This window comes from Saimiri boliviensis, chromosome 11, assembly GCF_048565385.1.
Source record: "Saimiri boliviensis isolate mSaiBol1 chromosome 11, mSaiBol1.pri, whole genome shotgun sequence".
Lineage (NCBI taxonomy): Eukaryota > Metazoa > Chordata > Mammalia > Primates > Cebidae > Saimiri > Saimiri boliviensis.
The window spans coordinates 21,738,996-21,762,898 of NC_133459.1; the positions used below are offsets into that span (position 1 = coordinate 21,738,996).

The 23,903-nt window shown below is 52.3% G+C and overlaps 2 protein-coding genes across 3 annotated transcripts in view; both read right to left on the reverse strand.

Annotated features, from left to right (window-relative positions):
* Positions 1 to 3,496, reverse strand: part of TCEA3 (transcription elongation factor A3) — a 45,258-nt gene extending 41,762 nt beyond the window's left edge. Inside the window, exon 1 of the mRNA XM_074380265.1 lies at positions 2,181 to 3,496. Coding sequence (XP_074236366.1) covers positions 2,181 to 2,249 — 69 coding nt within the window. The 5' untranslated portion in view covers positions 2,250 to 3,496. The remainder of the gene's footprint in view (positions 1 to 2,180) is intronic.
* Positions 3,497 to 6,756: 3,260 nt separating this feature from the next.
* Positions 6,757 to 23,903, reverse strand: part of ASAP3 (ArfGAP with SH3 domain, ankyrin repeat and PH domain 3) — a 62,052-nt gene continuing 44,905 nt past the window's right edge. The window contains exons 6-25 of one of the 2 annotated variants that reach the window (XM_074380264.1): positions 20,123 to 20,234; positions 19,812 to 19,897; positions 19,293 to 19,368; positions 19,027 to 19,113; positions 18,742 to 18,857; positions 17,320 to 17,389; positions 16,926 to 17,013; positions 15,659 to 15,707; positions 15,374 to 15,564; positions 15,155 to 15,288; positions 14,804 to 14,898; positions 14,065 to 14,242; positions 12,627 to 12,712; positions 12,348 to 12,463; positions 11,927 to 11,994; positions 11,699 to 11,806; positions 11,351 to 11,546; positions 10,078 to 10,306; positions 9,428 to 9,518; positions 6,757 to 8,436 (exon numbers count right to left, since the gene is read on the reverse strand). In XM_074380264.1, coding sequence (XP_074236365.1) covers positions 8,362 to 8,436; positions 9,428 to 9,518; positions 10,078 to 10,306; positions 11,351 to 11,546; positions 11,699 to 11,806; positions 11,927 to 11,994; positions 12,348 to 12,463; positions 12,627 to 12,712; positions 14,065 to 14,242; positions 14,804 to 14,898; positions 15,155 to 15,288; positions 15,374 to 15,564; positions 15,659 to 15,707; positions 16,926 to 17,013; positions 17,320 to 17,389; positions 18,742 to 18,857; positions 19,027 to 19,113; positions 19,293 to 19,368; positions 19,812 to 19,897; positions 20,123 to 20,234 — 2,251 coding nt within the window. In that variant the 3' untranslated portion in view covers positions 6,757 to 8,361. The remainder of the gene's footprint in view (positions 8,437 to 9,427; positions 9,519 to 10,077; positions 10,307 to 11,350; positions 11,547 to 11,698; positions 11,807 to 11,926; positions 11,995 to 12,347; positions 12,464 to 12,626; positions 12,713 to 14,064; positions 14,243 to 14,803; positions 14,899 to 15,154; positions 15,289 to 15,373; positions 15,565 to 15,658; positions 15,708 to 16,925; positions 17,014 to 17,319; positions 17,390 to 18,741; positions 18,858 to 19,026; positions 19,114 to 19,292; positions 19,369 to 19,811; positions 19,898 to 20,122; positions 20,235 to 23,903) is intronic. The other variant, XM_003934877.4, reaches the window with a different exon arrangement.

Consider the following 23,903-nt stretch of genomic DNA (forward strand, 5'->3'; position numbering starts at 1 on the left):
TGCTGCAGGAACCCTGCGGCCAGACTTGCGTCTTTTCTGGGGACAGCTCCAGGCACTTCCCAGGAATCCATCTCCAGGAGACACCATTTCCTCTTCCCATTTCACAGAAGAGGAAACTCGGGCCCAGAGAGGGAAAGTTGAGTGGCTCGTTTAGGGCCATAGAAGGAGTGAGGGGGTGGCCAGGGCAGGTCCCCTCCTCTTCAGCCAGAGCTCTGCCACAGCAGGCTGCCTCTCCCAGGGCCTCTAAGCATCCCCACCCTACCCCTCTTACCCAGAGGCCCAGAATTTCTTTCCTGGCCCGAGCTTGGGGGTCAGTGAGGGGCTGGGCTGGGATAACCTGTCTACTTGAACTGGAATTTGGCTCAGAATCCCTGACTGGGCTCTGCCAACTCCAGCTGAGAAAATGCCCCCCATGACTTGAGGCTCAGTTGTACTGAGGATTTCGGAGGAGTCGGGAACGGGGAGCACGTGGAGGCTGGGAGTGTCAGATGAGAAGCTCCCAGCACTCTGTAGGTTTGTCGCTACCTTACCATGTTGGACCTGGCTGTGTAGAAGCGGGTGTCGTTTCCCAGCTCTTACCACACACCAGTCTGAGTCCTACTAAGGGCTTTACATCTCCGTCTCATCTCTGCAACCCTCACTTGCTGTCAGCAGAGACAAGAATCCAGTGACACCCCTTCTCCAGAGGCAGATAATCTCATCTTTCTTACAGATAAAGAAACTAAGGCTCTGGCCTTTATTTATTTATTTATATTATTATCTTTGAGATGGAGTCTCACTCTGTCACCAGGCTGTAGTGCAGTGGTATGATCTTGGCTCACTGCAACCTCTGCCTCTGGGGTTCAAGCAATTCTCCTGCCTCAGCCTCCCAAGTAGCTGGGACTACAGGCATGCGCCACCATGCCCAGCTAGTTTTTTGTATTTTAGTAGAGATGGGGTTTCACCATGTTGGCCAAGATGGTCTCGATCTCCTGACCTTGTGATTCACTCGCCTCGGCCTCCCAAAGTGCTGGGATTACAAGCATGAAGCACCACGCCCAGCTGGCTCTGGCTTTTATATGGACACCCACTCATGACTGCCTAGTGTCCACTCTAGGGCTCCCTGCCACTCCATGGTTCCAGCGACCCTTCCCTGGGCCTTGGATACTCTTGCTGGCTCTAAAACTTCCCGCAGGGTTTCTTCCTTTCCCAGGCTCCTAGGTTTCCTGGAAATGCAGGTCGCTGCAGCACAGGGCTAGGGATGGCAGGAGGAAGAGGACCCCGGGACAGGGTGGGAGGTGGGATGGGTATGCTACCAGGTTCCCTTTCTTTCCTCCCAGGGTGAGCCCTGGCCCTCCAGAACCCAAGGCCAAATTTGCACTGGTCAGGCGACCAGTCCACTGCCAGCAGGAGGCAAAGATCACAGGGAAGATCAAACATTAACTTCCAGTTGGGTCTGTGCTCTAGCCGGGACCCTCCCGTACGGCTGTCAGCCCTGCTCCCCACCTCCCACCGAGCCGCTCCTCCCTCCGCCCTCGCCCTCTCTGCACAGGCCTCCAGCCCGGCCCCCTTTGCCCGCCCTGCAGGCCCCCGCACCTGTTCGGCCCCCGCCTGCCCGTCCGGGCGGCACCCAAGGCCAAGAAAAGGGAAAGTTGCCAAAAGAACCGCTCCTGACGCCCCAAGCTGTGGGGTCGCAGGATCCACGGCTCTTTGCTTCTCTCCTGCAGACCCACTCCGGGGTGCAGGGATGCAGCTCAGCAACCCTCCTCAGCCCAAGTTTCTCTGTCCCTTCTAGGGCCACCAGGATTTACCCCCAGCCCCGCCCCCGCCATCGCCGCCGCTCCCAGGGTGTGCACACGCCAAGTCCCCGGGACTCCCGAAGTCCTTTCCCACTCTCTTCGCCCGCTTTCCTGGGCCCTGCACTAGCTGCCTAGGGTGAACCCTACACGTCCAAAGGGACGTGCGCAAGCCGCGCCTCCAGGACCCGCAGGATCCCCTGGCGCCCTGGGCCACACACACGCCCACCTCGAGGTGCCCAGCAAGGGTCCCCAAAGGGCCTGGGGTCCTGCACCAGTCGCGCCTCCCTCGGGTCCCCGAGTCCCATTTGCGCAGGCGGGGTGCCCCGCCAGCACGCCCCCACCCCGGACTCCCAGGCTCGCCGGCGCCTGCCGGGGGCCGTGGCCCAAACTCTGCAGCCTCACCGTTTTCTTCCTGGCCACCATCTTCTCCAGCTTTTTGGCGATCCTCAGCAGCTCCTCTTCCTGGCCCATGTTGGCCCGCGACGCTTGGCGGGGCGAAGGGCGCGGGGGCAGCAGTCGGGCCTCGGGGGCAGGAGGTGCGAAGGCGGAGGGCGCACAACCCGCGCGGGCCCCAAACACACACGACACACACACCCGGCGGGGGCGGGGCTCTCCCCCACTACCCCCGCCCGCCTCCCAACTGTGCGGGGGAGGGGTGGCGGGCACTAAATATAGACTTCAAGGACTCGCTCGGGCACTGATTGCCTGCGCGGGCGGGTCGGGCCTCAGGGGAGGGACGAGGCTGCGAGAAGGGGCCCTCCTCCTCCCGCCCTTCCAGGGGAGCCGGGGGCCGAAGGGAGATTTGGGGAAGAGGTTTCTCTGGAGAGGTGGGAGGCTGTGTCCCCGGCCACAGGCAGGCAGCGGTCGTGGCGCGGAGGGCGCCCAGGGGTGTCCCGGGGGATCCGGGAAGCGTTCTGGGCTCCCGCGTCTCTGCACCGTTGCAGCTCAAAACGGGAAGACCCAGTTCAGCGCCTATGTCCAAGTGGAGGCAACTCGGTGCGCTGGAATCCCTTTACGTGTGTGTGTGTTTATCACTAAATTCAGCTCTGCTTTAACCTGCACTCACTCCATCGCGCATAGCCTGTGCATGCCACGTGTATCCAGGCTCCTGTTTGCCTCTGAATACCTTAAACTGAGTTTGCTGGCTGTCTTGTTAGTAAGGCTTTGCATTTCTAACAAGCTCCTACGTGCTGGGGGTGCTGCTGGTCTCAGAACTACACTCTGAGTAGTGACAGCTTGTGGGGAGATTCTTATTTTTCTGAGACAGGATCTCCCTCTGTGCCTAGGGCTGGAGTGTAGTGGAGCAATAACGCTCACTGCCTCAACTTCCCCAGCTCAAGCAATCCTTTCTGCCTCAGCGTCCTGAGTAGCTAGGACTACAAGCGTGAGCCATCCATCATGCCCAGACAATTTTTAATTTTTTTCTGTAAAGACTGGGTCTATGTTGCCCAGGCTCGTCTGGAACTCCTGGTCTCAAGTGATCCTCCTGCTTCAGCATCCCAAATTGCTGTGATTACAGCGAGATTCATTCTTAAGTGCACCAAATTTTGAGAAATACCGATCCAGGTGCAAGGCTGCCAGGTCAGGCCAGTGCCCCCTCAGTGGGTTTGTAAGGGTCATCCTGGTGGAGGCGGTGGAAATACAATTGTGCCTACCTTCCCCAGCCATGCGAAGATCTGCCTTCCGGTGGAATCATCTCCAAGTGTCTCCTACAGTCCCGGTTCTCTTGCTAAACAACTGAGTTTAATGGACAGAAATGATCTTCCTGTGACAGGGGTGGGGCTCAGGAACCTGGAGGGAAGGCATGAGAAGTGGGCCATAGTGTATGCAGGTTGGGAAGCTGGGATTAGGGTGTCGAGTGTAATCTCCCAATTTTCCTGAGAGAACCCAATTCCAGCGTGGGTCATAGAGGCAGCTTGGTGTGGACACCTATCTTCCAATTGCTATGTGACTGGGATCAAGGTAGGATGGTGTGGGTTTTTCATCCATTTAACAAATACGTATCGAGTGTCCAAGCAATGAACAAGACAGACCCCGTCCCAGCAAGCTGTCTATGGGCAAGAGAAAGCTTAAACAAAAACAGACATGGTCAATTAGTGTATTTATCACAGCTGGGGTGAGGGGCAGGAAACAGTGGAGGACAATTTAAGGACACATTTGAGGAACCTGCACTATTTAGAGTGTCATCTTCTCTGAAGAAAGTAAGTTTAAACTTTGGCTGAAACGCATAGCAGGAGTTGAGGGGAGGAGGAAGAGTGTTCATGAAAGAAAGGAAGAGGCATTCAACATACATTTGTGAAGCACCTAATATGTGCCAGGCAGTTCTTGTTCTGGACATCCAGAGAGGAACAAAATAATCTTCTCTTCTTGTAGTTCCAAATGTGCAAAGCTTAGGGATGGGAGGGTGCCCGGCCCGCCTGACAATGTTGGAGGAGCTGAAAAATTGGCATGGCTGCAGCAGAGAAGTGTGGGAAGAGGCCGTGGGCGGGACCTGAGCTTGCAGTGCTGCCATTCACATTTGGGAGGTTAGGCTCTAATGGTCTGGGGTGCTGGGAGGCCTTTTGGCCAACTCCTGGCCAAGTCCTTCTGGGTTGAAGAGACATCCTCAGCAGCCTGAGGGTACTTAGGATTGCCTTATAAAAAGATGGCCAGGAATGGTGGCTCATGCCTGTAATCCCAGTGCTTTGGGAGGCCAAGGCAGGAGGATTGGTTGAGGCCAGGAGTTCAAGACTAGCCTGGGTAATACAGAGAGAGACTTCACCTCTATGAAACACTAAAAAAAGCCAGGCATGGTGGCGTACACCTATAGTCCCAGCTACTTGGAAGGCTGAGGCAGGAGGACTGCTTGAGCCCAGGAGTTCAAGGTTACAGTGAGCTCTGATTGTGTCACGGTACTCCAGTGTAGGAGACAGAGCCATCAAAAAAAAAAAAGAAAAAGAAAAAAGAAAAAGGATTTTTCTCAAACTTCCATCCCGTCCTCACCCTTTGAACTGTGGGACATCAAAAGAAGCTAAGATTCCTATAACATCAGGGTATGAAGGACCCTAAGGAAACACAGAGTCCAATTTCCTTATTGTACAGGTGGGAAGACTAAGGCCCAAAGAGGGTGATGATTCTCTCAGGGTTGGACGGCGTTCATATGCATCATATCCCCTCTGCCTACCTGTCTACCCTGCAGGTCACTAGAAGATAATTCTTGGACACACCTTGGACAGCTCTCCACATTTCTCTGATCGGGAGCTTTGGGATGGTAGAAAACTGATGCCCTCAGAAAGGACACCACCAACCAGCAAGAAACCAAAGCTGGTGGAGAACACCCAGTTTCTTCATTCTCAGTGGGACAACCTGAAGGCATCTTCTAGTCAATACCATTTCTCACAGGTCCCCAACAAGAGTCAGAGACAGAGTCTTGTTCTGTTGCTCAGACTGGAGTGCAGTGGCGCCACCATGGCTCACTGCAGCCTTGAACTCCTGGGCTCAAACAATTCTCCCACCCGAGTAGCTGGACTGCAGGTTCTCACTGCCACGCCCAGCTCTTTATTGCTTTTTGACTTTCTGTTTCACTTTTCTATTCCCTCATTATGCTTCCTGGGAACATTTCACAGATAAGCTACTTGCTCTCAAATCCTTGTCTCAGGGGCACTCATCAGAGACAGTGGCAAAGGACCATGGGAGAACCAGAATTTCAGGTCTCCAGACTCCTAGCCCAGTGCTCTTTCCAGGGTTTCTCCACATTGGGCACTATTAACATTTTGGACTGAATAATAATGCATTGCTGGCTGGGTGCAGTGGCTCAAGCCTGTAATCCCAGCACTTTGGGAGGCCGAGGCAGGTGGATCACGAGGTCAAGAGATCGAGACCATCCTGGTCAACATGGTGAAACCCCGTCTCTACTAAAAATACAAAACATTAGCTAGGCATGGTGGCGGGTGCCTGTAATCCCAGCTACTCAGGAGGCTGAGACAGGAGAATTGCCTGAACCCAGGAGGTGGAGGTTGCGGTGAGCCGAGATCGCGCCATTGCACTCTAGCCTGGGTAACAAGAGCGAAACTCCGTCTCAAAAATAATAATAATAATAATAATAATAATGATGCATTACTCTGGAGGGCTGACCTGTGTACTGTGGGACGTTTAGTAGCATCTCTGACCTTTGTCCACTACATGCCACTAGTACCCTCCAGTTGGGAACAGTCAAAACCATTTCCTGCTTTACCAAAAGTTTCCCAGGGGCAAAACACTGCAGTCGCAAACCACTACTCCACATCAGGCCATCTCCCTTGCCAGGACCAGAAAAAGAATTTCAAGCCCCAAGATTCTGTTCCCCTCCCTGTTGTTCTTTCAGGTTGAGGTAATGTGTTAACTTCTCTTCCTGGGTCCACAAGGGGTGTGGTTTCAAAGGCAAGAACTTCCCAGTGACTGCCTGACCTGCCTTCTTTCACATCCCCATTCAGGAGCTTAGAGGTCTTTGTCTAACTTTCACACGTGTGGGAAGACAGACTGCCCAGGTGGGCCTCTTTTGTTTAGAAAGGCCTTGAAAAGCTATGGGAGGATTGTGGGCCAAAAAACCAATCAGATGTCAGAGTTGAAGATCAGTCATTCCAACGAAGGAACTCCTCTCTCGGGACAAGAACTTGAATGGGGCAGGAGTAACTCCCAGAGTAAAAGACCCCTTACCCCTTACCTGTGCAGATTTTCCTCTCTGGGATCCCCTCCCACGACAGTGTGAGAGCTGGCTTTCTCTCTCTCCCTATTTCTCTTTCTCTCTCTGCCTAATAAGTCACTTTTCTGCAAAAGCTCTTGGGGTCTGACATTTACTTGAACAATATCACTGCACCAGGGTCTCCTACCCATTCTTAGGTGGACGAGAGCCCAAGGACCTGAGCACGTCGGGCACCTCGGGCACATCCCATCGGGGAGCTGAGCCTCCCCCACATCCTGCAACCCGGTCACAAGATCTCATAAATGAAACCACTGGAAATTGACCCCCCAATCTTTTATTAGAGATGAATGAAATAACAAGTCTGAGATGAATGAAACCAGATACTGGGGGCTAAAAAGACAACCCTGTTCCTGTGAGAACCACAGACCAGTCAGGTCTCCAAGGGAAACAGCACAGCCTCTCCAGCCGGGCAGCAGTGTGAGCCACTGGTGCTCTCTGGTCTCCCCTGCTTAGCTTTGCCCATTCCTGCCAGGGCTAGGCATCCAGCAACCGGCAAGTTGAGATGTTGGCAGTTGATGATGGCTTAGGTGTATCTGCTTTCTCATTGGGGCTGACAAATGACAGAACTTCTACTGCTGGGAAGCAGAACCCTAAGTCTCTGCCCTCCCATTTCTATCACTCTCCCTTCTTTGCCTCTCCATTCCCTCAGATTAGAAGGCTCCTGTGTTGACCAAGAGAAAGGGAACAGAAGTGGACATCCATCAACCCAGACCATTCCTTTCCTTCCTGCTAAATCATGGACACAGGCAAATGTGAGTACATCTGACTCTACTACTTGGCTGGGGAATACAGGAGAGTGCCTAGAGAAGGCTGTGCTGTCCCTCAAAAGGAGTGACATTCAGAGTATTTTTTTATTTTTTATTTTTTATTTTTTTTGAGACGGAGTTTCGCTCTTGTTACCCAGGCTGGAGTGCAATGGCGCGATCTCGGCTCACTGCAACCTCCGCCTCCTGGGTTCAGGCAGTTCTCCTGCCTCAGCCTCCTGAGTAGCTGGGATTACAGGCACGTGCCACCATGCCCAGCTAATTTTTTTTGTATTTTTAGTAGAGACGGGGTTTCACCATGTTGACCAGGATGGTCTCGATCTCTCGACCTTGTGATCCACCCGCCTCGGCCTCCCAAAGTGCTGGGATTACAGGCTTGAGCCACCGAGCCCGGCCAGAGTATTTTTATTTAACAGCCAGTACAGCATGCATGTTGAACAGCCAGATGGATGCGGTCTGCAGACAACTGCAGTGGTCATACAGGTATAAACCAGCTGAGTCCAGAACCATGCCCTGGAATCTGACCCTGTGCATTCCCAAGCCCAACCCTTAAGACCAGCTTTCCACCAAAGGACCACCCCTGCAGGGCCCTTGTCTTACTTATGTGGCATCTGAAGTGCCTAACACAGGTCCAGACATAGAGCTGGAATTTAGAAAAGGAATACGAGACTAATAAATGACTAGCTGAGAAGACAGTCCCTACTTGGCAGAGTCCCTGATCTGGAAGTCAGTGATGGAAGGCTCTCCTCCCCTTGTGAAACCCCCAGACTGATGGGAGAAATAAAGTCTCGATCTGATGGGGGACGGAGGGTTCTGCAGCTGAAGCCAGCTTAAGAACTCTCAGATCCAGCGACAGGGCTCCCAGGCCCCTAGTGGGTAATGAGATAGGAAAGAATTGCCATCAGACCTAACAGAGAAAGGTCATGTGTCCTTGGTAGGGGCATGGCCCGTTGCAGGAAGAAGTCCAGCCACAGAGGCACAAGGGACAGAGAGAGTGAGACCCAAGAGAACAAACACCTCAGCTCCCCAGTTTTGTGAGCTCAAGTCCCAGCTCTGAACGCTGGGGCCCAGCATGGGGCATGCGGAGGCCAGCAAGGAGCTAGTCTTGCAAAAGTTGCATAGAACTTGCTGGGAGAGTCCCAGTCCTTGAGCCATCTCCTTCAGTGAAGCCAACCTGCAGAAAGAAGGATGAAACTGACATTTTCAAAGCACCTGTAACATACCAGGTGTTCACCTCACTCATTTTCACGTCTGTCCTATTGTGGGTAGATTACATTATTCCCATTTTACAGACAAAGAAACTGAGGCTTGACAAAGTGGAGCCACTTGCCCAGTCTCCTCACTCTAAAGCCCAAGCTCTTACTATGATAAACACCACAATCACAGGCATCAGTTAAATTCCATCTGATGGATACTTGGTTTTCAGGGCAACAGTGGAATCAGGCTGTGGACATAGATTTGTGTCTGGTGCCTAACTCGTGGACTGAAGATGATGATTCCCCAGACAGAACCAGCTTCTGCCCCTGCCATCCTGACTCCCACCCCAACCAATCCATTCTGAGGGATTCCTGGAGGAACAAGGGACAGAAGACACTTCCTTCCCAACACAACTGGCTCTGATCTGTGCCCACTCCTAGGTTCAACTAATATATGCCATTGTTGGAGACTGTGATTCAGCAGGGAGAAGCTGGATTAAAAATGACAGCTCTTGCCCTGTCCCTGTCACATCCCTCTATGCCTGAGACCTTCAAGTCCCTGTGGATTCCAGAAGACTTACGAACAAGGGGAGAGTTAGGCAAACAAGGACTGGTACACAGCCACCCGAATCCTGCCTCTTCTGCATGGAAGTGATGCCTTTTCTGAGTGACTGGCCTGGCCGACACAACTTTCCTCATACTCCCCTGGGGAGAAGCCAGAGCTTGGGCCTCATCACTGCTGCCATCCCAGCCCTGGGCTGGAGCAGGGAAAGAGGAGAACCAGGACAGGGACTAGTCAAACCATGCTGGGTACCGGGACAGAGACTGGCCAAACTGTGGCTGCTTGGGTCCATTTGTACCCCAGTCACGGGAAGGTCTCCCACCCCAATATGCCTACTCAATTTTAATTAACTCTGCCTCCCAGGTACCCTGCCACCACCCCTCAAACCATGGTCCCAGAGTTCCTACCGGCATGTTCCTTCTGGGCAGAGGCTGCCTGGCTGAGGAACCATCTTCCAGGCTCCGTGCCCCCCGCCGATAGGAGCGAGTGCTCTCAGAGCTGGAAGGCAGGGAAAGGCCAACGTGATTCTGGTGTCCCAAGAGTTCTTCAGAGTGGGGAGAAAGGGCTCAGGAACAGAGCCAGTCTGGGGGCTTAGGATGAGTGGGTAGAGTCCACAAGTTCCCCAGGCCAGGTCCATCACAGGCCCACGGAACTGACCTCCAGAGGGCTCTGGGGATATCCCCAGGTCTACTTCTCTCCAAATTCCAGACTGAATGGGTTTGCAAGGAAGGGAGAAGACTGGATCCTGGGTTGGAGGTGGGGACAGAGTGAAGATCCCACTGAGAGCCCCTAGAACAAGCCACACAGGTGGGGCTAACCCTCCTCTACTCTAGCGTCAGCAGACAGAATCCCTGGCTCCTACTCAGCTCTCCATGCAGGACTTGGGAGCAAGTTTGTAAAGGGGGAAGGGGTCCCAGGGTCCGGCATTTCTGCATAAGTAATGGGCCCAGACTGTGACCCAGTCTTTAGGCAGGTACGCTTTAGAGGTTTGGAAATCAATGGATGCTCAGAGAAGTCAGGGGATTTGCCCTGGTTGCACAGCTGGGCCCTCACCAACCTGAACCTGACGGGGAGATACATCTCTGAAGGGGTGGTCCCAGATGTCAGGCTGGGTCTGGAGGTGCCTGGGGGCTCCCGGAGGCCATCTTCAGAGCTGGGTGGGGCTTGGCTGGGACCCCCAGGGTCCGTGGGGCTCATGAGGCTAGAGGAGGAGGAGGAGGCTGGACTGCCCAGACTCTCAGGGGCCTCAGGGGCATCTGAACTCAGGCTGGGGACTTCAGAATGATCTGGAATCAGAAATGATGAAGCCTGTCTTTATCACTTGCTCTGTACCCAACCTCAAAGCAGTCTCTGGCCTCTAGGATGTCTCTTTTCTTTCTTCCTTTTTTGAGACGGAGTCTCACTCTATCACCCAGACTCTCTGCCTCCTGGGTTCAAGCGATTCTCCTACCTCAGCCTCCCAAGTAGCTGGGATTACAGGCATGCTACCACGCCCGGCTAGTTTTTACATTTTTAGCAGAGACAGGGTTTCATCATGTTTGCCAGGCTGGTCTCAAACTCCTTACCTCAGGTAACCCACCTGCCTCGATCACAGGCATGAGCCACCGCACCTGGCCTAGGATCTCTTACGGTTCTCTGCCAACAGTCCACTCTCCATCTAGCTGTCCAGTTCTTCAACTAGAGCCTTCATTCGCGGCGGCCAGGGCCATGCTAACTCACTTTTTTGCTTGTGCTCACACTCTGTCCTCAGTTTGGATTCTTCTGCTCATCCCTCAGGTTCACTCAGATGCCACCCCCACCAGGAAGCCTTCCTAAGCCAACCCCCAATCCCAGCAGGACATGCTCCTTCCCTCCCCTAAGCTCCCAGAACAAGTCTGTTTCTTCATTTGACAAATAGTTATTGAGAACAGCCAGGCTCTGCACTAGGTGCTAGACAAATTGTTTTCAACAAAACACTTAAAGTCCCTGTCCTTTGGGGATCTACATGCTACATCACATCGTGCCTTGTATTACAATGAACTGCATTCCAGCTTTTAACTCCCCTCCTAGACTGTGTCTTGGTAGCCCTCAAAGGACTTAGGATGAAGTAAATGCTCAATAAATTCTTCTCTCTCCTAAGTGAAGCATTGAGGAATTTGGAATAATATGGTCTGGGATTTGAATCCTACATCAGAGACTTATTAGCACCTGTAAGGGGAAGATGAGAACCCCTCCCTGGAGGTCATTATGAGGATGCTATGGACTAATATATGCACTCAGCTCAGTGCCCTGGCATACACAGGCCCTCTGGGAATCGCATGGTGAGCGTTTTTCTGGGCATCCAACTGTACCTCCACTGGCGTGTCTTGCACACCCTTGGACCACGGTCCGAGAAGAGTTTTTGATGGGCAAGGGTGGGGGACAGTCCTCACTCTCGCCCTGAAGGGTGGCTGCTCCCAGGCTGGCGACAGTCTCGTAGGTCTTGTTGCTGATGTCCAGCCTCCCACTGGCCCAGTGGGCCTGGGCAGGGGGTTTCAGCAAGCAGCGCTGCCGGAGCAAAAGAGTGAGGAGGAGGACAGCCTGGTTCCTCTGGTGTAGACCTGTCCCCCTGCCTCACTGCCCCCATCAACACACACCAGGCAAAATCTGGCTCTTTCCTTATACCATCCAGAGGCCCGAGGGTCTGGGCTGGGACCCACCTTCTCGTCCTCATCCTCCTCACTCTCAGAGCCAGGCTCTGTGGAAATTCCCCAGGAGTAGTCCACATGCAGAGGGAAGGCAAGGGTCCCCGCCTGGGCCTGCTCCAGCTGCCAAAAACAAAGGCTTGGCAGTTCAGAAGGTTGGGGCTCAGCAGGGAGAGAGCAAGAGTCAGGAACTCAGCAGGGAGAGAGAAAGGGTCAGGGGCCCCTTGCCTCCCAAGACCTCACCAGCTCCTCACACTCCTTGTGCTGCTTCTTCCTGGCTATGTCCAGAGCTGTCTCCCCTGCTTCGTTTACTGTCAGGAGGGAAAGTCAGCGGTCATGGTCAAAGAAACATTATGGCTTAGAGATGAAGACGTGCCTCTGGAATCAGAATGTCTGCGTTTATGATCATTATCATTCAGATCCAGCTAATATTTATTTGCCTACGTACTTCCAGAAATATTATTTTCTCTTTAGCAGGCCTGCTAGGTCAGTGGTATTATTCCCATTTTACAGATGAGAAGCTGAAATTCAAGAGATGAATGACAAACCCCTAAGTCACAGAGGTGGTCAGAAGCAAGCCAGGATTATCACCCGAGACTATCAGAAGTCCACACAGAGGGTAGCTGGGAATAGGAAACTGATGGAAGAGGTATTCAAGCCCCACCTATGCCAAGCAAAGCTCTCCCCTTCAGCAGCAGCTTGATGCAGTCGGGCTGGTTGTAGAGCGCCGCGTAGTGCACAGCCGTGCTCCCGTCCACAGCCCTGGCATCCAGGTGACCACTGGGGAGAGGAGGGTTCAGGAAGAAAGGAAGGGGAACAGATCAATGAGGGGATCAAAGTCAGGGGGAAAAGTGGGAGGGGAAAGGAGGGAAGAGAGTGGGAGAAGAGAAGGGAAAGGAGAGGGAGTGTGAGGAGGCAGACAGACAGGCAGGGAGGCTCTCACCCGTTCTGGATGATGAAATCCACCAGAGGCAGGGAGGCCTGGTTGGCGACTTTGACAGCCAAGTGTAGAGCGAGCTCTTCAGGTGCCTGAATACACATCCAAACCCCTGAGTTTTCCCCCAGTGCACCTGCTTCCAACCCAGTATTTCCTTCTTGAACTCTTGCTACCCTCTTATCGCCCCATAGGAAGCTGCCAGAACCCCTGAGACATGAGACTGCCAGAGCAGAGCCTCATGTTTGGGAGGAAGGTGAAGGACTACTCTGTCATTGTTTCCCTTCATGGCTCTTCCTCCTCTGCCCCCAACAGGGGTTTCCCAAACCTGTTTCTCGGCTCTGGGCTACTCTCTCTGATTGCACTTCCACACCAAGACCTCAGTAACCTCATGTTTTCAACTATCACACATGTGTGCTTGGAGGACGCCTGAGCACCAAATGCAGGTGAGCATGCCCAGGTTGCTGCTGAGCCACATGGGGTCTGCAGAGGAAAGCAGCTTGAGCCTGGAGGTGCAGCCCCTCCCCTCCACTTCTGCCTCCCTCCTGCCCCAGCCCCAGGGCCCGATCTGCAGCCCTGCAGTTCCAAATTCTTACCTCACCTAAGTGCTGTGCCGCCCATTGGATAGTCCACCAAGATATCAGACAGTTCAAAGATATTCATTTTTAGTTTTTCTGAGACAGGGTCTTGCTCCAGGCTGGAGTGTGGTGGTGCAATCACAGCTCCCTGTAGCCTTGACCTCCTGGGCTCACAGCTCCCTATAGCCTCAACCACCTCAGCCTCCTGAGTAGCTGGGACCACAGGTGTGGTCTTTACTTTGCCCAAGCTGATCCTGAACTCCTGGGCTCAAGGGATCCTCTCACTTTGGCCTCCCAAAGTGTTGGGATTACAGGCTGGGTGCCACAGCACCCAGCTGACATCCAATTTTTGATGTCCAATCAGTCAGCAACTCTTGTGGACTGACTTTTTCAAATGTCTCTGATATCCTTTCTCTGTGCTCACGTTTGTTCTTGGAATAGCCAAAGCAATGTGGCCTTCCTGGCTCTAAACTAACCTGCCCTTACCTATTTTCAGGACTATTTGGGTAAAAGGAAAGGATACTAACATTTATTGCAGACCCATTATACACGAAGCCCTTTATATACATGACTTAATTCTCACTTCATCCCTGTGGGCGCTATTATTAACCCATTTTATAGATGAGGAAATGAGACTCAGAGAAGTAACCTGCCCTAGATCACACAGCTAGGAAAAAAACAAAGCCAGGATTCCCACCGAGGTCTGCTTGACTGAAGCTGTGCTCTTTCCCACTTACCCCTCTGATGGTGAGATTTGAGCAGATGTCAGAGGTGAAGCAGAGGGGGGTAACAGCTGGTCCCAGAGAAGAACTGGGGAATATATGAGGCTGGGTTATGAGTGGCCCTTGGGGGAAGGGGGGAGCTGTCACCTGTGCATCAGGCCCTGGCAGTGGTTGTCCAAAGTCCTGACCATTGGCAAAGGCCTCCAGCACTGACAGGAGATCCCTGTTACAAATGGCTGTCCAGAGTCTCTGAGGCTCAGGTGTGCACCGGCGCGCAAACCTGTGCTCCACATACTTGGCCACGATGTACTCTCTGCGTGTGCCCCTACCAAAGACAACCACAGGATTTCAGAGCAGGGACTGTGTCCACCCAGCTGACCCCCGGGGCCCTTCCACAGGAGATACAGCTCTCTTTTTCCCCAGAACCATGTCCTGAAGACATCAGATCTGAGGCTTCCCTCTCCCCAGACGTTTTTTTTTTTTTTTTTTTTTGAGACAGAGTCTCACTCTATCGCCCAGGCTGGAGTGCAGTGGCGCAATCTTGCAATCTTGCAATCTTGGCTCACTGCAATCTCCGCCTCCAGGGTTCAAGCAATCTCGTGCCTCAGCCTCTTGAGTAGCTGGAACTACAGGCATGCACCACCACGCCCGGCTAATTTTTGTACTTTTAGTAGAGACGAGGTTATGTCATGTTGGCCAGGCTGGTCTGGAACTCCTGACCTCAAGTGATCCGCCCGCCTTGGCCTCCCAAAGTGTTGGGATTACAGGCGTGAGCCACTGCGCCCAGCCTCCCCAGGCTTCTGATCCAAGACCTTTCCAAGCCCCTGGGAGCTACGGAGGCAGAATCCCCTAAATAGGATACCGCTGTCTCTGAGAATCCCCTTACATGTCACTCTCAGCTGAGGGTTTAGGGCCGCCGTGTGAGGGTAGCTGGGCCTCCATGACCTCATTGAAGCTCGTGTTTCCAACGTTCAAGGCCAGCTGGAGTCGTGGAAAAATAGGGGTTGGGCGGGGTAGGACCAGGTGGTTAGGCCCGCACTGGGTTGAGCTCCGAGGCCCCAGAGTCCCGCCCTTCGGCCGCCCTCCCGGCTCAGGCCCCGCCCCTGACCACCAGCTCCCCGGTTTGTCCCAGCCCACCTCGGCCAGGTCCCACCCACAACCTGCAAGCCCCGCCCCCGGATGAAACTACACCCCTAACTCCGAGTCCGGCCCCGTCCAGGCCCCGCTCCACCCTCACCAACAACTCGGAGGGGCCCAGCAGATCCAAGGTGAGTGACTGCATGCGCGAGAAGCGCACGCCCAGTTCGCGGTGGACGCCCGAGCACTGGATGCAGGTGAGCACGCCCAGGTTGGTGCTGAGCCACGTGGGGTCTGCAGAGGAAAGCAGCTCGAGCCTGAAGGTGCAGCCCCTCCCCGTGACTTCCACCTCCCTCCTGCCCCGCCCCCGGGGCCCGACCTGCAGCCCCGCAGTCGCAGCACTGGCTGTTCCCAGGCCTGCTCTTCACCTCCGCGATGAGCAGCTTCGTGAGGTCCTGGGGCTCGCCGTCCTGCCCGGCAGCCCCCCAGGACCCCGGGCCACCGCTGGGCTCCCCGAGGAAGGCGCTGCTCAGGGCTTCGTCCTTGCTGTTCTGGAGCACTGACACCCACCTGCGGAGATTGAGCGGGGTGGGATGGGGATGTCAGGAGGGAAGATGTAGGGCCTCCAGCTCCCACCCACAAGGCTGGCCGAGGGGGCACTCACGCCTCACACTCGTGCTCGTCCTCCGCGTGGAAGTGGTACGTCCGGTTGTCTATCAGGAGAAAAGGGGGTCTCTGGTCCACAAAAATCCTGCTGGCCTTCCCGGAGCCCCCACCAAAGCCACTGGAGCCATATGGAGATTTGTCCCTGCCAAGTCTGAGACTCAAGCTAGGCATAGGGAGGGAGCAGAATGACAGTGGCTGGCAGCAGGGAATCCCAACAAAGCTCTTTCTGTGTGAAGCCCTCATTCCAGGCTCAGATGAAGTGTCCCAGGGCACAGAATCCCAGAGAACACAGCTCAGAGGCACAACATCCTCTGAACCAACTGTCACCACCCCACTGGGCCCCTCCTGGTCCCCTCCTGGGCGACCGGGCCTACTGTCTGGTCTCCTTGCTTCCCATTTCTCCTTTCCCCCAGCCTGTACCAGCTCCCAGCTGTTGTGCCCAAGGCTCTGCTCTGATGACACCACTGCCCTGCTCCAAGATCTTCCCTGGCTCCCTATTGCCAGGAAATAAGGTCCAAACCTTCAGGAGGGATTCCCAGGCCTCAGCTCTCACTCCACTACATGAACCCTCCACTCTGGCCAAACTGGCCAGACCCACTCTCCTGCTTCCATGCCTTTCACCATGTGAATCCTGTCACCTCAAAAGCCCCCATCCCACAAACTCTTCATTCTACATGTCCTTCAAGGCTAAACTCAAATACTCTCTTCCAAATGCCTTTCCTGATTCCACAGCAGCACAGGCCTTCCCGCTGTCTAATCTTCTACAGGGCTATATCTGCATCCATCTTCTGGACACCCCCCTCATCTTACAGGCCTGGGTCCCCACCCCACACCCCTGCCAGAGAGAGCTTCCTGAGGACAAGATCTCGTCTTTCTCAGCCTGTGTCTGCTTCACACAAAGTCTGCACCAAAGGCTCTGAGGAAGGAAAAGTGGAAAATGTAAAGAAATAATAATATCTTCTTCAAGTCTGGGTATTTGGGAAAAAAGGTAAAAATTTTTAAAAAGAAATAATTTCAAAACCCAGATGATCTAAATCCACTTAAATATGCTCTATATAGTCACATTTATTATGGAGAGTGGGTGCATTTTGATGTTTAATGTGAGGTGAGTGTCCTGGACCTAAGGATTCTTATGCCTGCAGTAGCGGCTCCTTGATACCATGTGGGAACTGGAGACAGAACCCGCACTGAAGCCCTGTGGGGGCTGACAGATGTCTTAGAGAAGCCCTGGGCAGCTGTCGGGGAGAGGCACAGGGACCACTCACGGGTCACCAGGTCGAAGCACTTTTTCTCCTCAGGGTTTGGCCTCACTTGGCATGTCAGCAGGGTCAGCTTCACTGGGGGCCGGTTTATCTGTGGAGGATGTATGCGTTACCTCTGGCCCTCCAAACTCTTTAGGCCTCCATTTCCCAATCTGTTAAATGGGCATAATCATCCTGTTCCAGTTGTGTCTCTCCTCACCCAGCACCTCAAGGATGTGGCGTGTAGACTAAGACTAGACTGGGGCCTTCGGGTCCCATCCGTCCTCCCACAAGGGTGTGCAGCTCCCTGGACCAAGGTTTGGGGGCCAGTCTTGGAGGGAGGGCTTGACGTTGTTTGCTCAGAACAGCAGAAGAGGCTCTATCGCGCCCTGAGACTCCTACCACCTCTAGGCCTCACCGTGCTGTGTGAGATGGTCAGGCAGCCATACTTGACTCCACACTTCCTTTTCTGCCAGACTCTTCGAATTCTAAGGCCCAGAGGGATAGAAGGACAGGGACCCAAGGCTCACACCTAGTTCCCTGGTGTCAGAGAATGAGAGACTTGACCCCACCTGTATGATCTCTAGCCACATTCCTTTACCTCTTCCTTCTCCTCACCCTACACCCCCGACCCCTGACTCTCTGGGGCGCCCTTCTGATAAAGGAGACACAGTTCTGCTCTTAGGAAGATCCTCCTAGGCTGATGGAGAAACACAGCCTCACTCCCTGGGAATCCTTATTCTAAGGGGATGATGTGACTGGCCCTCTGAGAGCTCCAGTCTGATGGTGGAGACACAGCTTTTTTTTTTTTTTTTTGAGACGGAGTCTCATGCTTTTGCCCAGGCTGAAGTGCAGTGGCATGGTCATGATCTCGGCTCACTGCAACCTCTGCCTCCCAAGTTCAAGAGGTTCTTCTGTGCTCAGCCTCCCAAGTAGCTGGGAGCTGGGACTATAGGTGTGCGCCACCCTGTAAAATTAGCCTGGCTAATTTTTGCATTTTTAGTAGAGACAGGGTTTTTTGGCCAGGCTAGTCTTGAACTTCTGACCTTGTGACCTGTCTGCCTTGGTCTCCCAAAGTGCTGGGATTACAGGCGTGAGCCACCGTGCCCAGCCGAGACACAGCTTTATACCATTAGGGAGTTCCTAGTCTGAGAAGCACAGGCTCTTGACCAGAACAAATAAATTATGGTTCAACTAAGCAAGATCAATATTAAGACCCCAAAAATAAAATTAGCAAGTCCATGACCCAAAATTACTTAAGACTTCTCCTGTAACAGGTAAATATTCATTGGTTTCTTCTTCAAAGTTATTCTTCTCTGATTAAACTGATTAGTAGGTAGAAACATGAATGTATCCCAAAAGAACCTTTGCATTTCACAACAATTTTTTTTTTTTTTTTTTTTTTTTTTTTGAGACCGGGTCTTGCTCTGTCACCCAGGCCTCAAGTGATCCGCCTGCCTTAGCCTCCCAAAGTGCTGGGATTACTGATGTGAGACACTGCACCCAGCCCACAGACTGATTTTTTTTTTTTTTTCACACTAGAGAGCAAGGCAGTCAATACTCTCATTTCTAGGCATATTCAGTATATTGCAGAGGCTAAGAATGAGGGCATAGGAAATGTTCAATACGTGTTAGCTATTGCTATTCTTCCTCTTTAAGAACAACCAGTGACCTTTCGCGTGCCCAGGTGTCATGGACAACCCAGGATTTGAGGATTTGCATTGCAACCCTCAGGGTCTACACAAATGATAAGAACAGTCCCTTTGGGCAGCCTGCCCAGCCCTGTCATTTACCAGCAGTGTTGACATTGGGTGAATTACTTAAGCTCTGAATCACTTACCCGTCACTTTTCTTGTATAGAAAGCCCACTTTCTCCGTCCCAAACTGCTTGTTGCCTTGGTGCTGGTGGATGCTGTAGCCACCTCCTGAGTTCTTGCGACTCAGGTGTTCCTGTCCCTCAGACATGCAAAGGAGAACTCAGGGCATCTCAGTGGGAAGAGCCCCATTGCGCGGGGGCTCACTCAGGGACCCTTCTCCAGGGGACCCTGTGGGTCTTCCTTCTCTTCTTCCCTCCATGGTGGGCCTTGGGGGAGGGCATTCCTTTTGGGATGGTTCAGGGGCTGACCTCTCTGCTGTCAAGCTGCAGCGTCCCTCGGAGAGAGTCCCGGAGCTGGGTCAGCTTCTGTAGCTCCTCCTCCTGGGCCTGATGGAGCTATGGGACAGAGGATGTGACCCTATCACCAGCCAACAAATGTGCCAGGCACAGAGCCCAGACCCAGAAGAGCAGGGCAGTAGCCTTACTCTGTGGGAAGGAGCCAGCTCTTCCACACCCAGATTTTCCTGGAAGGACCGGGGGCTTAATCACATTCCCAAGGGTGAGACCCAACTTACCGCATGTACTGAGGCTGCCAGCTTCTCGATGAAGGGGGACAGGCTCTGGGCAGCCTTCCAGCCATCTTGGAAAAAGCTAAGAGATATCAGAGGCCAAACAAGGGCCCAGAGAAAGATGGAAATGAGAGATGAAGCCAGAAGTGTGGGAGAAGCTACTGTAAAGATCACAGGGCACCTCAGGGCACTGTAGCCTGATGGTCAAGAACAGACACTCCAGAGACAAGAGTCTCTCTTGACTAGGTTCAAATCCCATTTACTAGCTGTGTAATCTTGGAAAATGAGCCTCAGTTTTCTCATCTATAAAATAGTAACAGTACCTGCTCCCAGAAGATTGAATGAATTGATGTTTGTGAAGTACTCATGCCTGACACCCAGTGAGCACTCAATGAGGAGGAGCTCTGAAAGTTCTGCCAACAGGTGCAGGCATCCAAAGAGACTTGCAGGTCTGCTACATCCTGAGAGAGGCCTTGTCCTGTGACACTGGAAGAGCTAGTGGCAGGGATGTGGGGAGACACCTACTTGTGCTGGGCATGGAAGAACTTGATGAGGCTCTGAAGGAAGTCAGGACCTTGCTTCATCTGGCTCTCTCCAGCTTTGAGCAGATACTAGGGGGAGGGCAGGGCAAGATGTGTGATATAAGCTGAAGCAGAATCCTGGGAATGAGGGGCTGCAGTCCCCATCCCAGGCTAATCCTCCTGTGACTGGGCCTTGGTGACATCCCACAGGGCCGTGTGTCCAGGACCTTAGCTGAGCCTATGACTGGTCCCCTGAAGAGGCAGACAGGAAGATACATCCCACCCCCCCCACCCCCCATCTAAAGCATCCCTTACCTCACACATGTGCAGCTGGAAGATGCGCCGCTCTCTCTGCGTGTCCTGGGTCACTTCCCCATGGATCCCTCCTGTCACCCTGGCCCGATCACGCTCCTTCTCCACCTTGGCCCTAAACCCCAAGGAAAGAGAAAACTGAACTCTCACCAGCCCGTATATCCTCTTCTGCCAGGGACGCATAAGCAAGGGGGCCACATGGTGCAGGAGGCCCTCCTGTGCCAGCTGTGTGGTAGGGGTGGGTACAATAGTGAAGAAGACAGATTTAGGTAATCCACAGAGTGGTGGGGGAGAAAGACATGAATCAAATCACTGCCATGCAGAGAACTATGGGAGAGAAAATGGGGATCCAATCTTGTTGGGGCTGCTAAAGGAGTGATGTCTGAACTGGAATCTGAAGCCTTAGAACCTTAGAGGAAGCTGCCGCTGGGCAGGACGGCTGGACCATGTGATGGCCCCAAGGCGGGAGCGATAGTGCCAAGATGGAGAGGGATGGTGTCAGCTGAGGTGAAGAGGGGCCAGACCATTCAGGGTGTAATTCACACCATGTTAAGATTTTTGGTCTTTATCCCAAGAACAATGGGAAGGATTTGAAGATTTTTATGGAGGGAGATGAAGGGCTCAGACGAGGGCCAGGTGAGATTTGGGGCAAACAGTTCTGATCTTCCCAGAAGGGGTTTAAGTCACAAGAGTGCCTTCATTCTTTTTTATTTGTACTAATTTTATAGATTTAGGGAGTACAAGTGCAGTTTTGTTTCATGGTATACTGCGCGGTGGTGAAGCCTGGGCTTTTAGAGTACCCATCACCCAAATAGTGTACACTGTACCCAATAGGTAATTTTTCATCCCTCACCTACCCGCCCACCTTTTGAAGCCCCTCCCACCTTTTGAAGCCTGCTTAGCCCGCACTTATAAGGGAGAACATGCAATGTTTGACTTTCTGAGTTATTTCAAAGTGCTTTCATTCTTCTCAGCCCACGGAGCTTCCCACTTAAAAAGCTCAGAAAACCTTTGCTCTTTTCTTTTGCTTTTCTTTTCCTTTCCTTTCCCTTTCTTTCTTTTTTTTTTTTTTTCTCAGAGTCTCACTCACTTTGTTGCCCAGCCTGGAGTGCAGTGCACAATCTCGGCTCACTGCAACCTCCACTTCCCAGGTTCAAGCGATTTTTATGCCTCAGCCTCCCAAGTAGCTAGGATTACAGGTGCTTACCACCATATCCAGCTAATTTTTGTGTTTTTAGTAGAGACGGGGTTTCACCATGTTGACCAGGCTGGTCTTTGAACTCCTGGCCTCAAGTGATCCATCTACCTCAGCCTCCCAAAGTGCTGAAATTATAGGCATGAGCCTGTGCTCTTTTCTTTTTAAGTGGAGACAGAAAGCGCTTCCCATCCTTGTAGCTAAGAGTAACCGGGGCCTTCCCTGTCAGTGGTTGGCTGTTTTCCCTCTTTGGGGATGGGTGGATCTGTGTGTAAATGATTTCCTGGAAATCCCACGTCCAGCAGACTACCCACTCACAGCCAGGAGAGTATTTCCACATCTCAGGCTGGGTGCATGTGACCTCGAATCCCATGGAAAGGAAAAGTCTTGCTTAATAGTTCTGTTCTCAAGTGGGGGCCAGCCCTGAGCAGAGAAGACAAAGGCAGAGTGGGACTAACATGAGTTCTGCTGCTTACTAGCTGCACTTCCTCCCCTCTCTGAGCCTTGGTCTCCTCATCTGGAAAATGGAGATTCTTATCTGTACCCAGATGAGGTGCAGCATGCAAAAGACTCAGCTCATAGAAGACATATGGCAGCTTATACTGTAGGCCCTTGAAGGCTTCCATTTTCCCATCTGTAAATGGAGGAAGGTCTACAGTCAGTTCTCAGGTCCCTCCTGTCTCTAAAGTTCTGGGTCCTCCTGAGTAGGTAATACTCAGGGACAGTGTGCATTTCCAGAATCTGTCCCTGGGGACATGTAGAGCAGTTTCTCAATCGTGGAACTGATGACATTTTTGGCTAGATGATTCTTCATTATAGGGGGCTGCCTGGTGGTTTGTATGTTTAGCAGCCTCCCTGACCTCCACCCATTAGCTGCCAGTAACACACCCACCATCCCCCCAACCAGCTGTGACAACCAGAAATGTCTCCAGACATTGCTCTAGAGCAGGCTCTGTAGGCTTTTTTTTTAAATTTATTTTAAAGAGAGTTTTTTTTTTTTTTTTTTGGTTTTTTTCTCCCTAAGCTTCCTGATACCCCAAACAAGAGTTTGTGAAGGGTGGTAGAAGTAGGGTAGGAACTGATTCTGTGAACCAGGCCTGAGGGTCAGGACAGATGCTTTTTTTTGTGTATCTGAAAAAAAGCAGCAGAGAGGGGAGGTGATGGCTGGGCCTGCAGCATCTCAGCAGCAGTGCCTGGCAGCTTGCTAAGGAATTGGGGGAGGGCTGGGCATGGCAGCTCATGCCTGTAATCCCAGTACTTGGTGAAGCCAAGGTGGGAAGATTGTTTGAGCCCAGGAGTTCAAAACCAGCTCAGCATCTTGGTGAAACCCTGTCTCTACAAAAAAGTTAAAAATCATCCAGGCAGGGTGGTGCATGTCTGTAGTCCCAGCTACTTAGGAGGTTGAGGTAGCAGGATCCCTTGAGCCCAAGAGGTTAAGGCTGCAGTGAGCTGTGATTGTGCCGCTGCACTCCAGCCTGGGTGACAGAGCAAGACCCTGTCTCTCAAAAAAAAAAAAAAAAAGGAATGGAGGAGACCAAGTGCCATCAGGTGGGCAGGGGCAGGGGAATCCCCCACTGTACACTGTTAGCATATCTTTCAGTAGTCAAAAATGAAAAATCAGCTAAATGTCTATCAGTAGGAAGTAGATAAATAATAGTATGGCTATATATAGGAATATTATGCACCTGTTAGAATGAAGATCAGCCAGGTGCAGTGGTTCATGCCTGTAATCCTCCTTTGGGAGGCTGAGGTGGGAGGATCACTTGAGGCCAGGAGTTCAAGACTGCTCTGGGCAACACAGCTAGACCCCATTTCTACTTTAAGATAAAATTTTAAACAATTATCCAGGCATGGTAGTACACTCCTGTCAGAAGTTCCAGCAACATGGGAGGCTGAGGTAGGAGTATCACTTGAACCCAGGATTTCAAGGCTGCAGTGTACCATGATTGCACCACTGCACCCCAGCCTGGGCAACAGAGTAGACCCTGCCTCATAAAAAGAAAAAAGAAGAAATATCTGTACATACAGTTGGCCCTCTACATCTGTGTGTGTGGAGCCTGAGGATATAGGTGGCTGACTAAGGGGTTTTGCCATCCTCAGATTTTGGTATCTGTGTGTGTCCTGGAACCAATCCCCTATGGGTACCGAGGGATGACTGTACTGACATGGAAAGATATCTTCTCCAGAGTAAATGGACAAAAAGCAAACCACAATATAGAACAGTGGTTGGAAATGTAGGTTCTGGATTTGAATGGCAGCTCCTTCACTTATTTAACCTTTATAAATCTGAGCTTGTTTCCCCATTTGGAAAATTAGAGTAATACTAAGTCCCTCCTTCTCTGCAGTTTTGCTTTCTGTGGTTTCAGTTATTAGTGGTTAAACCCTGTCCAAAAATATTAAATGGAAAATTCCAGAAATAAACAATTCATAATTTTTTTTCCGAGACTTGAGTTTTGCTCTTGTCCAGACAGGAGTGCAGTGGCAAGATCTCAGCTCACTGCAACCTCCACCTCCCAGGTTCAAGTCATTCTACTTAACTGGGATTACAGGCGCCCACCAACATACTCAGCTAATTTTTATATTTTTAGT